Source organism: Dermochelys coriacea, chromosome 20 (assembly GCF_009764565.3).
Source record: "Dermochelys coriacea isolate rDerCor1 chromosome 20, rDerCor1.pri.v4, whole genome shotgun sequence".
NCBI classification, from domain to species: Eukaryota; Metazoa; Chordata; order Testudines; family Dermochelyidae; genus Dermochelys; species Dermochelys coriacea.
This window is the reverse complement of record NC_050087.2, coordinates 9337725-9352032: the sequence shown is the minus strand read 5'-3', so window position 1 is coordinate 9352032 and position 14308 is coordinate 9337725. Positions and strand designations below refer to the sequence as shown.

At 55.2% G+C, this 14308-nt stretch overlaps 1 protein-coding gene across 1 annotated transcript in view; it reads left to right on the top strand.

Moving 5' to 3' along the window:
• LOC119846149 (proline-rich protein 36-like) overlaps positions 1 to 9822 on the top strand; it is a 43271-nt gene extending 33449 nt beyond the window's left edge. The window contains exons 4-6 of the mRNA XM_038379407.2: positions 2120 to 2280; positions 3058 to 5694; positions 7200 to 9822. Coding sequence (XP_038235335.1) covers positions 2120 to 2280; positions 3058 to 5694; positions 7200 to 7630 — 3229 coding nt within the window. The 3' untranslated portion in view covers positions 7631 to 9822. The remainder of the gene's footprint in view (positions 1 to 2119; positions 2281 to 3057; positions 5695 to 7199) is intronic.
• Positions 9823 to 14308: the final 4486 nt, after the last annotated feature.

The following is a 14308-nucleotide window of genomic DNA, read 5'->3' as shown; positions in this document are numbered from 1 at the left end:
AAGAGGTCTGTAGAATCCCCGTTACTGGAGGGTTTTAAGAACAGGTTAGACGAACAGGGATGGTCTAGGTGTACTTGGTTCTGCCCCAGTGTAGGGGGCTGGACTTGATGACCTCTTGAGCTCCCTTCCAGCCCTGTTCTTCTGGGGGAAGTAGACTTTTTTTTTAAAGCCATCTAATTGAAAAGTATAGCTAACAGGCAAATCCAGCTCTCACCACCACACCTTCACTGAATGCATCAAGGTAATGCGGAAAGCTTGAGCCAACACTGTGCCCAGTTCCCAGCTCCCATGTGGACTGGCCTGTTTGAATTCTGGGAAGGGTGGAGGCTAGGCCCACCCAAAACTAACACCCCACCCCATCAGCCAAGGACTTGGGACAACATGTGAAAACAAGGATGTGTGTGGGGGGCAGTGGTGTGGGTGTCAAAATGAGGGCACCTGACAGGGATTCTGAGCAGCGAATCCTGGCCAGCACCTGCTGCTCAGAGGAACTCTGCCTGGAGACAGGATACCAGTGGGGCTGGAAATAGGCCCCACAGTTGCAGTGCATGTCCCTGTCCAGCTTCCTCCTGGGCTGATTCAGGGCCATCTTGGTCAGCCCCAGGAAGAGGTTGATGAGGGGGGTCTCAACTTCGTGGAGCTAGGGATGGGGGTCAGGGCAGAGGGAAGCGCCATGAGACTCCCAACAAGAGGTTTGGGACTGCCAAGCACACCAGATGCTGTTCTAGTTTGGTAGCACTCTTGCTTTGGTGCAAAGGGGTGCTTTGGTGCACAGGTGGGCCACTTAATCTGGGATTAAAGTGGAGATGTGATAGAGGTGAGTCTCACTCATCCATTGCTGTAAGTGCTGGCTGTTCAATTTCACTCTCCTGAGATGAGTCAAGCTTGTCAGTTTCACTTGAGCAGCTAGTGGGTTTTGTTCCCTCAATGTGCTAGTGGGGTTAGAGGGTTCTCAGCACCGCACCCGGCAGGTTAGTGGGAAAGTCTGCTTTGAATGTGACTTCAAATGTTCTTCACGTTTTCTCACAAAACCCTGATCACAGCACGGGGGGGGAGGCCAGGGTTCTGGCTCACTGGGGAGCCCTGGCAAGCTGCCCTTCAGTGTGGATATGGTGGGGCTAATCGGCTGTGATTTGGAAGGGGTTTTACTATAACCTTGAGACCGATGGATTCAGCACCTGTGTTCAAAGGCACTGCAGCAGCAATGTGTCCTGCCTACCGAGGAGGCTTGCAGCTGGGAGACAAAGGGGGTTGGAGGGGCACCAGTCAAAGCTCTCCAGAGGGTGAGCCTCTACTTGCAGAACGTGGCCTCCATTCAGATCCCCTAAGCTGCTGGGCTGGGCTGGCAAAGGGCCTGGATGGCTTGGATTTGTTTGGTAGGTGGCCAAGTGCCTCTCGGTGCAGAAAGGAAAGGACGGCCCAGTGACTAGAACTCTGGGATAACAGGCCAGGCCAATAGAGGGCGCTGTGAGCTGCTGCAGCACCCTGGGAAAGCCGCTGGGTCCCACTAAAAAGCTGGGGACTCAAGACACTGGGTTCAGTTCCCAGCACCACCACAGCCTCCCTGTGTGAGATCGAACAAACCACTTTGTCCCCTTTGCCTCAGTTTCCCCTCCTGGGTACATTGGAGTAACAGCAGTAAAGATGGTGAGGTGCACAGATGCTACAGTGACAGGAACCCCTGCTCGAGCTAGTTGGGGAGCAGAGTCCCCCAGTCAGGGTCTTAAACATCGGTCTCAGACCACTGCAGACTGGTACTAGGCAGTCCCTTTGTGGCGCAGCAGTGTGTGCACTGGGGGAGTTTGCCATGGCATCCCCTGGGCTGTACCACTTGGTCCCTCTGGTGGACAGGGCACAGGACTGGCTCTGAGGCGACCTGGGTTCTATTCCTAGCTCTGCCATTGGCCTGCTGGGTGACCTTGGGCAAGTCACTGCCCTGCCCTGTGCCTCAGTTTCCCCATATGTAGAGTGGGGAGAACAGGGCTTTGCGCTCTGCATGGGAGAAGTGTAGAGAAGAGCCAGGTATTCAGGGTGTGACATGGACTCATCTCTATTGACTGCATGAGACAAACACGTGGTGGCTTCTCTCTCCCTTCACCTCTCTCTGTTCTGGTTTCAGACCCCCTGTTCCAGGGACGGAGTACACCACACTGGCCTCCACCAGAGCCCTGACCAGTAACAAATCAGCCATGGCCAAACCTAAGCAGACGGCACCACCTGGTGGCCAGGCCTCAGCAGTACCGCAGCAGCAGAAAAACACGGCCGCCTCTGCAAAGAAAGGTACAGGCGCCTCGCGACTAAGCATTGGTGGGCAGCTTAGATCTGACACCAGCAACCTACGGTGACTCCACAGTGTGGGCAGCCAGAGCGCCTGAGATTCAGTGTCTGGTTGGATCCCATGGGAAGGGTGCCTGGGGCAAAGGGCGAGGTGTATTCGTTGGTTGTTGCCTGCTTAGGACACCAGGCTGCCCCTGACTCTGGACAGGAGTGGGGGTGGCCCAACAGCTGTAGCAAAGGGCAGCATGCTGCTGCCGCTCACTCACCCAGTGGTGGGATGTCCAAGGAATGAGCTCCACACCCCACTTTGTTACCCCAGTGCCCCTACATGCTGCTCAGGGCTCAGCTCCTCTGAGAGTCTCTCTCCCCGACCCACCATGCTGGGGGGATGGGGACCCCAGCCAGCATGGAGCCAATCCCAGGGCTCAGCTCCCAGTCCTGGGCATTAGGGATGCAGCTGGAGTGCACTGCGCTATGGATATTCTCTCACTTCCTAAGGTAGCACATGAGTTGGAGCAGCCCCGTGGCTGCTCCCAGTTACTCTGTGGGCAGGGCTATCACTAGGACACCACCAAGGTGGCTTAAAGCTTGCTCTATCCTTGCCCCATGGAGTGAGGAGGTAATTGGGCCACTTTAGTGGGACGCAGTGGCTTTCCCAGGGTGCTGCAGCAGCTCACAGCACCCTTTATTGGCCTGGCCTGTTACCCCAGAAGGCACTTCCAATTGGCTATAAATCTAGAGCCTGGCCCTGAGACCTGGCTTCTTTCTTGTCCCTTACAGACCTCGTCAGAGCCGCCCCCATCTCCAGGGCCCGGCTGGCTGGCTCAAACCCTGCTCTCGACAAAATTGCTGGCCCGGCCAAAACTGCCAAAGCCAAGCTCCTGGCGGAGCCCAAGGCCAAGAGCCACACACTCCCTGCCACTCCCAAGGGCCTGGAGAAGCCAGGGCCCCCAGGGCCGAAGACCTCTCCCAAGGCAGGGGGCAGCCGTCCTGCCACCCCACAGAGAGTGGTGACCTCCACCCCGAAGAGACTGATCGCTGGGAGCCCTGGCAAGAAGCCCCCTAAGAAAGAGGCTAGCTACAACCTGGAGCCAGTGCCCGTGCCCAGGAAAAAGCTGCTTTCCCCAGGGCAGGGAGAGGCCAAGGAAGCTGCTGCCAATGTCCTTGTGGCCTCTCCTGATGCCCTGCCTGGCATGGAAAGGGCAGCCCTTGAGGGCGGCGTGAGGCCTTTGGATGAGCAAGGATTAACGCCAGAGGTGGGCCCAGTGCTGCCCAAGCCGGTCCCTGCGGACAAGGATGCTCCCAAGAGCTATTGGCTGGAGGTGCTGGGAGTGGAGCAAACACCTGCCAGGGACCTGGAAGGGATGGGTGGAGGTGGAGCACCCCAGGAAGGAGGAGGCTCATCTGGCCCAGAGCTGGTGATGGCTGATCCTCTGTCCCACCAAGAGAGCTGTCCTGGAGACCAGCAGCTGACTGGTTTCTCCCCACCACGAGGGGTTGGCTCTCCTCCCAGGGAGATGCTGCCCACAGCAGGCACCTGGGGGCCAAAGCCAGCGGGCACGGAGCTCCCTGATGTGATGTTCACACCCCAGGCAGAGCAGAGCCTGGTGGACACTTCAGCTATGCTTCTAGACCCCTGTGAGACTGGCCTAGCAGCCCAGGGGGAACCATTGCCCTGCCAGGAAGCCCTGATGCCTGCTGAGCACCTGGACTTGTGGCTGGAAGGCAAAGGAAGAGCGGTTCAGGATGTGACCTGCCTGGCCCCAGCCCAACTGAATTCCTCCTGCCCAGCTGGGGCCTCTCAGATGCTGCCCCTCAGCAAAGAGATCCCTTGGGGTGGCACAGGGGGATGGCAACCTCCATGCATGTCACCAAAGCATCTGGCAGAGCCTCTGCAAGGGGGGGAGCGGGAGGAAGAGATGCCGGCCCAGCCAGAGGCAGAGTGGTCAACACACGAGACGGACTCGCTGCCTTGGGTTGGCCTGGAGGGTCTCTGCCCGGAAGATGTGGCAGAGCCAGGAGCCGTGGAGCTGAGAGAGGAGTGGGATGGGTCTCTCTCTCTGACCCTGCCAGGGCGTGGACAGGAGACCCAGGATGCTCTTACCCTGGAGAGAGGAACCCAGGGCGCTCGCAGGGGCTCTGGGAAGATGGAGGATCTGGATGCTGAAGGAGTGACTAGTACAGAGGCAGTAGCTGCTTCCCAGGGGATAGAGGGGCTCAGCGGAGAGCCTGTCTGTGCAGGGCATGAGCCAGGGGAGGCTGCTTCCCCCACAGAACAGCTCCGTGAGGACAGCAAGGGCCCTGAAGACCAACCCAGCCTTACTTCTCCTCCTGGCATGTCCCTCTCTGGTGCTGGGGGGTCTCTCCCTGTTGAGCTGGCTGGAGTCACCTTGAGAAGCCCTGAGGAAGCCGAGCTGGGATACGCCTGCCTAGGTTCTCCTGGAGACGTTGCCAAGGTGGGGTCTGCAGAAGGGGAGCCCCCACTGAAGGGTGGGGCTGATGTGCTGGAGGACCCAGAGCCACATGCCCAACAGGGGTCACCACTGGGCCCCGAGGTGACCATGCACAAGCCTCAGAGCCTGCCCCTGAAGAGCATGGAGCTGCCCCAGGAGCTGGCCCAATGCCCCCCGCACCTGGGGCAGCTGTCATCCAGTAGCGCCGAGTCGGAGGAGCGGCTCTTGGACGGCCCCTCCAGGTCCAGCACGCTGAGCGGCCCCGACCTGGCTGGCAAGAGCAGCAGCGAGACCAGCACTCCGGAGGAGCTGCGGGATTACGACAGCAGCTCCGGTGTGGAGTCCAAGTCGGATGAGAAGCTAGAACAGGCCTTCCCCCACAGCCCCCTGGAGGACCTGATGGGGGAGCAGGACCTGGGGATCCACATGGACAAGGGTGACGATGAGGCAGAGACCCTCCCAGTGGACAAGCTCCTAGGTGACCTGCCCACCGTGTCCTCTGAGGATGAGGGTGAGCTGGATGGAGACCTCCTGAAGGAGCCCGATTTCCCTGTCACGGGCAAGCCCCTGGTGTGCCGGGCAGCCTCCCCGCCCGGCAAGCCGTACCTGGAGGAGTCAGAGGAGCTGGGCTCGGGTGACGCCGGCACCGGGACGCCGGCCTCCACCAACTCGGCCACCTCCTTTGATGCCACCTTCCATCTCCACTCCTCTGACAGCTGCGGGAAGAGCCCTGGCCTCTCCTCCCTGGAGAGCGAAGAGCACTCGACCGAGAACACCAGAGACCAGATCCCCAAGGGCTCCGAGCCGGCCAGCCTCCCTGAGGTGGAAGAGCACAGCAAAATCTCCCTCCCTGGGGACTGGGGCTGCGGCTGCCAGCTGGAACGCCCCCTACAGATGGGCCCGGTGGATGAGGAGGAACCGACCTCCCAGCCCTATGGCACTGCTCCCCGTGGCCCAGCGGCAGGTAACGTATAGAGGAGCCTGCCATGTGTGTCCAAGTGCCATCGCCGCGGTACCTTAAAGCTTAACTCAGTCATGTGCAATAGTGCCCCCCATTGAAGGGAATCCCTCTCATCAGTGTCCGCCCTCTTCCTCTCCCGGTGTATCTCCCACCTAGCCAGAAGGGTCTGACATCTCTATACAGTCCCTCGTTCATAGCCTACATTTTTCTGTGTCTAGATCAGGCTTTCCCCCCAGGATCATGGGCACCTAGGGGGAAGACTTCTGTGTTTTAATGTTCTTCCATTTTTGGGTGGAGGATTGGGGGCCAAACTTTTTAGCCTTTCGGTACGTTGAATAAAGAGTCACTTATCTGGATCTGACCTCCTGGCCTGTTCTTTGTATTTTTGTGCAGGACTCTTACCATAGCTTGGGCTGGAGAGGGGAGATCGGGGGAGGGGATTGGCTGCAGCAAGCAGGGCCAAGTAGGTTTGGCGTGGAGGCTAGGAAGTGGCCATCTATCATGGCTGATGTCTAACGGCTTGGTTTGTAGCCTAGCAGTAGACTAGAACGTCTGGCCTTAGCCATAGTCCTTCTGTTGCCATGAGTTCTCCAGGAGATAGTTTGGCTATCACCTGGAAGTTCTTCATGCGGCTGAGAGCATCTCAAGCCTTCCCTGGACCACCATGTGGTGGGTGGACTCTTCTAGACTCCACCAGCCCTCACCTCCTGGATGTTTTGTTCCAAGGGAACTTTCCTGGATCCACAGACCATAGTTTTGAGAACTAGAGCACCTGATGCTGTAGTACCTTCCCTTGGACAGATCTAGCCGAAAAAACAGGCCACTGCCATGACCTGAGGCCTAGTTCTATGGGCAGCTCCAGATGCTCCAGCTTCAGTGATGCGGTTGTCATGGAGACACTAGATAACTTTAACAGCCGAAGTTGGTCCCAGCACATTGTGCTTAAATGAAAGCTTCATGGCTGGTAGGAGATGGACCTAATCTAGGCATCTCCCGCCAGACTCTGTCCTCCTTGGTGCTAAACCCCGGGTCCCTAGCTGCAGTACAGGACCCAGACATGAAGTTAATGTTGCATCCATCAGCCAACTCGCTGCAGCAGCAATAGCTCCACCCAGCAAAGACCATCTGGGGGTGGGGGGGAAGCAGTGAAGGATCCACTAGCCTTCTCCTTAACTGCTCTGCTTAGGATACTGACAAGACCTTGTCTCCCTACTGGGCAGCTGCTGGCAGCCTGGGTATCGCTGCCATGGAGGCATTCCAAAGATCTAGACATAGGCAGGGAAGCAGGAGCCAATTCCTAGTTGAAGTTGCTTTGGGCATCTTGCCTGGGTGGGGTGGTATCGAATGGGCTAACCCTGGATATTGCCTGGATTCTCCTCCCTCCCTGCCTGTCTGTGTGTGCCTGTGCCAGTCTGTCCTGTTGGTGCCCCCTGTCTTTCCTTCGTCCATCTTGACACCCCTCCCCATGGGCTGTTCTCTCCAACCCGTGCTCCTGTGCCCTGTTGTAGGTGAGAGTGGGGCTGGCCTGGGGCCCTTCTCCTGGGGGCCCTGCCCCCCTGAAATCCTCTCCACCATCTACGAGGTGGAAGGAGGCGCAGAGACCCCTGGGCAGGTGCCGGAAGAGGAGGAGGATGGGAGCTGCCAGCTCCTGCCCGCTGCTCCCCGTGACAAGGCCCCCCTGCACCTGGGAAGCCTCCAAGCAACTGTCATGCAGCAGCTGATCAGCCGAACTCTGCTCTTCTCCACCACTGGGGAGATGCCAGTGGGGGGAAGAGGGGCCCCTGTCATGAATGAGGTGGAGCTCGGCAAGTGGACAGACCTGCTGTCACCATTGGATGAGTCTCGGGCCAGCATCACCTCAGTCACCAGCTTCTCCCCTGAGGATGTCTCGTCTCCCCAGGGCGACTGGACGGTGGTGGAGGTGGAGACCTTCCACTGACTTCCCCCACCCACACTGGCTTCACCTGCTCCTCCCCACACCTCCTCTGGTTGAAGACTCTGCCTGTTGTGGCTTAGATCCCTGCTGTGACCTGCTCTTCTCCTTTCCTTGGCTTTTCTGGGGGACCATGTGTGGTGGGTTGGCCAGTGCTTCTGATCCAACCCTGCAGAACTTTCCTTCTACCTCTTGGCCCACAGTGGAGCAAGTGGCTTCCCAAGTTGAGGCTACGTAACCTGGCGGAGGCAGCCACTGGAAGAACTTGTGCTGGGATGAGACTTAGCTGCTTCCCCCGAGTCCTTGACTTCAGTTTCAAATGTCTGAGTTCTGATCTTGTCCCCTCTCCCCAGCTCCATGGAGCTCCCAGAGTCTGCAGGTGAAGGGTTAACAGCAGGATGGGCAAAACTTTTTTGCAAGCCCCTTCCTAAGGTGGGGTGATCCTACAAGAGCCCCTGCCCCCCACATACCTCCTGAGTCTGGTCCCACAAGAGACCCTTTTAGTTTGTTAGCCCTGGTGGCCTCAATAATGGATTTAAAATCTACAGGTTCTTCGGCAGAGGCTGGAAGAGGGGTTGGCAGTTCCCAGCCAGTTCTCAAACAGCCAAACCCATCTCTTCACCTCCTTCCCACCTGCTGCTAGAGGAGGCCTCATTCCTTCAGGAGAACGGTGCCAACCACCCATGGTGTAGCTGGAAGAATCGAAGCCATGGGGGGTGGAGCTTTCCTTGCCCAGGGACTCTTTCCCCTCAAAGACATTCCCAGAGTTGTGGTGGGTCAGTTGAGTTCATGATCTGACTAGCCTGTGGCAGGATGAGGGGAGGAAGAATGACATGGCCTTAAAGCTGGACCTAACTCTTCAATGAATGTTCTCTAATTCTCTTCCCACCCCACCCCCATGCTCTGAGCTGGGCTCATGGATGGGGGCGGGGGGGCTGTGCTGCATGCATGGGGGTAGTTTCTGACATGATTTGCTTGCTGTGTTGGAAGAGAGCAGAGGCGTTGGCTGATGATCCTGCTGTTGCATTGTGGGGGTGTGGAGTTGTTTTGCTTTTTGCTGCTGTGGGTGTAGCCTTTATGCACAGATCTGCTGTCTCTGACTGCCACTGCCCAGCCGCAACTCCAGTAGCTGAAAGAGCCCTGCTGGTGGATGGGTGGGGGGTGGAATGAAGGCTTGGGTCCTCAGGTCGGGGCTGAGTGCAGGGGGTTGGGGAAGTTCATGGGCAGAGTGGGGTGGAGAGGCTTGGAGGGGGGCTGGGAATTCCTCTCCTGCAGGGGCCAAGCCTCTGGCAAGGGGGTGTGTTTTGTGGCAGCCCTGCACCCCAGTCGTCCCTAGCTGCTTGCCCCTTGTGTCTATGGGCAGGCTGGGTTACAAGAAGCCTCTGCCCAGGTCCAGCCTCCTGACTACTGGTGGCAGAGAGGAAGGCACCATGGTGCCATCTCCACCATAACAGCTCAGCACCGCTTCCCTCTACTGTGCTCCTCTGCTCCAGGGGAGGCATTGGGCTGGATGCTGTGGCGGGGACCTCACTGGTGCTCTTCAGCAGAGCAAGGGTCTCGTCTCTTCATGCCCACAGAAGTTCTCAGGTAAGCCATGGATGGCACCAAACTCTGATCATCTTCCATAAAGTTCCACTGGGAAGCTCCTTGCTGGAGGAACCCCAAGTCTGCTGGATGTCTTCAGTCCATGGAGAGGTGGCAGCAGGCTTCTTGCCATGGCCTAGCCATGGCTCACTACTGAAGTTTAGAGGAGCCAGATGTCAAGCCAGCCATGCAACTCTGTGCAGCCTCCTGACCCTCCAGCCAGCTGGACTTTGCCATCTTCAAGGGATAGGCCTGTGTTCTCAAACACTTGGATCTCAAAGGGGAAAGCACTGGGCAAAGAGGAGCCCAGTTCTTCAGCCATTCCCAGTCAATGGGCATCCATCTGGTTAGGCTGCATCTTGGGGAGAGGGACATGGTTCTTTAGCCTACCACCCCTGGAGGAATAGCCTGCTAATGTGTGTAACGGTGTCATTGTGAACTGTAGAGAATCTAGCTGTAGTGGAGCAAGTGATCTTTTTGATGAAGTGTGTGTCCTGCTGGTTTCATTTTAACATGACAAACTGTGAACAGGAAACTCATTTAAACAACAGCAATGGCTTTTTTTTTTTTTTTAAGAGACTCTTTAGGTTTTTAATAAAGATGAATTAAATGCTCTGGTGTTGGGCTCTTCCTTAGTCACCTAGGATGGAGTGGGAGGGAGAGTGGAAAAGGGGATCTCTGTGCCACCGGTTGGTAATATGAGTTTTAAACCTTGGTTCACCAAGTCCAATCACCCCACCAGGCCCTCATTGAGAGGGAGCCCCATAGGGATGGCCTAAATGAAGCACCCAGCCTCAGCTCAAAGCTTACACCCTAAAAAGGGTGGGAGGAGAAACTGAGGCACAGAGAGGGGAAAAGACTGGATGAAGCTTGCACCAGAAGGCAGTGTCCTGATTTGCAGGCTCTATTGCCTCTCTGCTTCCAGAGCTCTTGAACCTGTGCTCTGAGCAGGTGCGGAAGATGCATGGGTTGTATGCACCATTGAAGCTTCTCTGAGAAGGTAGCAGGCTCCAGCTAGATCACTGTCTTCATCAGAGGCCAATAGGAGCTACAGTAGATGATTTTACATGACCAAGGTGAAAACAGGAGCCATGCTTGACCCAAGAACTACCTCCTACTCACAGGTGCCTAAGGAAGGTGCAGTGATGGGATAATCCACCTCCTTGGGAACCATCTTACACCATGTTACTGAAAGGTTGGGCCTGAACTCAACCAGAGGAAGTTGAGACTTAGCAAACAAGCAGCAGCCTTTAGTAATAACCGGCTATTAGTCTCCATCAAATAATCCTCTTTGTCTAAGTGCTGTCTTGAGGCAGGGAAGGCCTGAGGCTAGGGCTGGGCATATGGAAAATGCTTCTTGTAATCGCTCTTGGTCCTCTGGCCTTTCAAGTACCAGCCCCTTCCTGTTTTCCCAGGACAGCATAACTGGTCTAGGCCAACACACAGTCCTATTGCCTTGATATGGTCCTCCTATGCCCTAGTAAACTGATGCTACCCCTGGCCTGATGGTATCCAAGCATGTGTCACAACCTCTGCAAGGTGGTATTGTTTCCCACTTTACTGACACATGAGGGTCTTAAGCTGAAGCTGTCAGCCTGATGGTCCATCTCAACCACTAGCCTGGGACTAGCCACTGCTGGAGAGCGAGCCTCAGGGAAAGTGTACAGAGCAGGGCAAAGGTGATTTGACATTGGCTTTGGCTGCTGGCAGGCAGAGGTTTAACATCCGTGCAAGCAGAGGGTTGCATCCCTGGCCAAGAGCCAGTGCTGGCCCTATTCTCCATGAACTAATCTAGTTCTTCTTGAACTCAGTTATACTTTGGACTATCACCCTGGCAATAAGTTCCACAGGTTAATTGTGTGAGGAAAAAAGACTTCACAGAACTGGAATGGACCTCAATTGGTCATCTAGTGCAGTCCCCTGCATCCAGAGCAGGACTAAGTAATAACTCTACCATCCCTGATTGTCGTACTGCTTCTTAAAATCCTTCAATGATGAAGATTCCACAACTCCCCATGGCAATTTATTCTGGGGCTTAACCACCCTGACAGGAAGTTCTTCCTACTGTCCAACCTAAACTGCCCTTGCTGCAATTTAAGCTGCTTATCCTATTCTCAGCAGTTAAGAACAATTCTTCACCCACCTCCTTGTAACAACCTTTTATGTACATAAACTATTATGTTTCCACTCAGTCTTCTCTTCTCCAGACTAAACAAACCCAGTGTTTTCAGTCTTCCCTCATGGGTCATGTTTTCTAGACCTTCAATTATTTTTGTTGCTCTTCTCTGGACTTTCTCCTTTTTGTCCACATCTTTCCTGAAAGGTGGTGCCCAGAACTGGACACACTAGTCCAGTTGAGGCCTAATCAGCACAGAAGAATTCTTGTGTTTTGTTTACAGCACACCTGCTAATACATCCTACAGTGGTGGCTTTCTTTGATCCCTTGCCCAAGAACTCCTTCTGAGACAGTTATTTTACATTCCTTGTCTTTGTATTAAACCTGCTTCTTATTAATCTCATCAGCTGACCCCTTCCCCCCACACTTTTATATTGTAGAAAAGGAGAAGTAACACTCTTCTGCCAGTCATGATTTTAGGTCTCTATCATACCCCCTCCTTACCCATCTCTAAGCTCAAATTGCTTTAGTCTCCCCTTGCGTAGAAGCCATTCCCAACCCCGATCATCCTTGTTGCCCTTCTGTGAACCTTTTTCAGTTTCCCTAGATCCTTTTGAGATGGGGCAACTGGAACTGCACACAGTGCTCAAGCGACTGGGGGGGATGCCCATGGGTTTACAGCATAGGCTTGTGGGATTTTCTGTCCTTGTCCTGTCAGGTCCTAACAACCTTTCTGACCACTGCTGCAGTGAGCTGATGTTTTCAGAGAACTGTCCACACTGATGCTAAGCTTTCTCTCAAGCTAGCTTAGAAGCTAAATACACCTGCACTAGCTGGGCTGCTGCAACTCACCGAGGGTCACAGCCCCTGCCAGCTGAGCTGCAGCAACCTGACCTCCCCCCCCATAGCCTTAGAATCCTGTTCTAACCCCCTGTGTCCCTGGAGTCCCACTCTGCTGAATGGGAACCCCCTGGGTTTGTAGAATTGCACTAGAGCAGGGCTGCTGCTCTGTAGATTGATGACCCCTTAATTCCCAAAGAATCTCCTAACCCTCCTTGTTTATGGTGAATACAATACAGCCACAACCCCACCTAGAATTTAGGGAGGAGATGGAGGGAGGGTGGCCCTAAGCAAAGTCCTTCAAAGCTGTAATAAAATTTTCAACCTTTGATGCTTCCCAAACCTGCACTGGCTCTTCCATTTCCCCCCACTCCCAAGAGCAGAGATGATCTCCCATCTCTTTCTTGTTGCATAGGTGATTTGTGTGGCCCACAGCTGGCATGGGGATTTAATCAACATTAAAGAGGCAGCAGAGGGGGTGGGGGAGGGGAGGGTCTGGTTTCAGAAAGTATGAGCATCCCCTCACTAAGCAAGGCCCCCAGGAGCATCTTAAGTTGGGCACTTTTTTTTTTTTTTTTTTTTTTTTTTTTTAAAGGGGGCAGCACAAGCCTTGCCAAAACAGCTAAAGATCTCCAAGTCTTTTCCCAGGGACAAAGCACTAGACAGGGCATCAGACCTGGATTCTAGTTCCACTTCTGCAAAGTGACCTCAGGCATGTCCTGTCCTTGCTCTGTGCCTCAATGCCCCCAGCTATAAAGTAGGGATATTGAAAGGGTGCTACAGGAGAGCTAAGGATTATTGTTTCCTAGCTGATATTGTTGGATAAATTGGATGGCCAGAGGAATTTAGGCAGCTAGCTCCCTTTGAAATCAACAGGAAGTCATTGCAATCAAGGGGAGTTAGGCACCTGTGAGGATCTGGGCCTAGATCCCTTCTGCTGCAGAGTTTTGCTTTCTTGCTCTTTAAGTCTCCTCCCACTAGTCCTGTCCTCCTCCTCCATGGAACGAGGGTCAACAAGCCCTGACTTGGATGTTTACAGAATTGTAAATTCTCCTCTGGCAGGGATATTATACCTCATTTCAACCACTCTTCCCCCAGAACCCAGAATGAGATCCACCGGGTCCTTCCACCTTCCTCGGTAGTAGGTGGTGGGTGCTCCCACAACAGGGATACGGGGCTTGGTGGAGCAGAGGCCCTGGCTGGCGATTTCTATGTTCCCACCAGCAGGTAGCTGCCATAGGGGGCAGCTGAAGAGGCACAACCTTACTCCCCTCTTCACTGGGGAGAGAGAATCACCTGGCCACCATCTCCCCCAGGGGACAGCCACAGCTCAGCAGATAGAGGCTGCTGTACCCAGCAGCCACCATTGCTCCATGGCCCCTCTTCCCACAGCCACAGGGATCAACTCTCCCCTGCTCCGCCTGCCCTTTGGGCTAGGCAGAGCCAAGTGGAATCAGACACACAAGGGGGCCTGTGGAGAGCAGGGTTCAATTCCCAACTCTGCTAGATTCCACCTGGGACCTTGGGACAGTCACTGTAACGCACTGGGCCTCAGTTTCCCCACCTATACAATGGGAAGAATGACTTGCCTTTGTCTATTGGGGTGAGCACTGACTGGGTGGAGTAGCACCCTCTGTTGAGCTCCCTCCCTGCAGCAAAGCATCCCCTGGTGTGATACTGGGGCCAACACTGACTGCCAAGGGAGAGTGCCCCCTACTGAGCCCCAGCAAGAAGAGGAGAGAGCACCTCCAACAATCAGGCACTGGTTGGGGAAGCCAAAGTAGCCCTCAGGGGTATGGGGAAAGGAAGGGCCCTGGCTCCAAGGGGTTTCCCAGCCCACTCCCTCTGCGCCCCACGAGCAAAGCCAGGTGAGTTGAGATTCAAACCCTTTGCCCCCAAGCTCTTACCTGGGACGGGGTCAGCACAAGAGGAAACACCTCCATCCTCTGGGTACTGGGCTAACAGGAAGCCAGCATTCCTTCCTTAACAACCAGCTTCCCCAAAGGGGGGGGGCAGGGGGAGGTGCCAAAGCACAGGAAACCGGCCTCCCCTGGGGTAGTCATTCAAGTGGGGAGGGGGACAGCTGGAAGTCAGGATTCCTGGGTTCTAACCCCAGTTCTGCCACTGATCATCCCCTCTCTAAA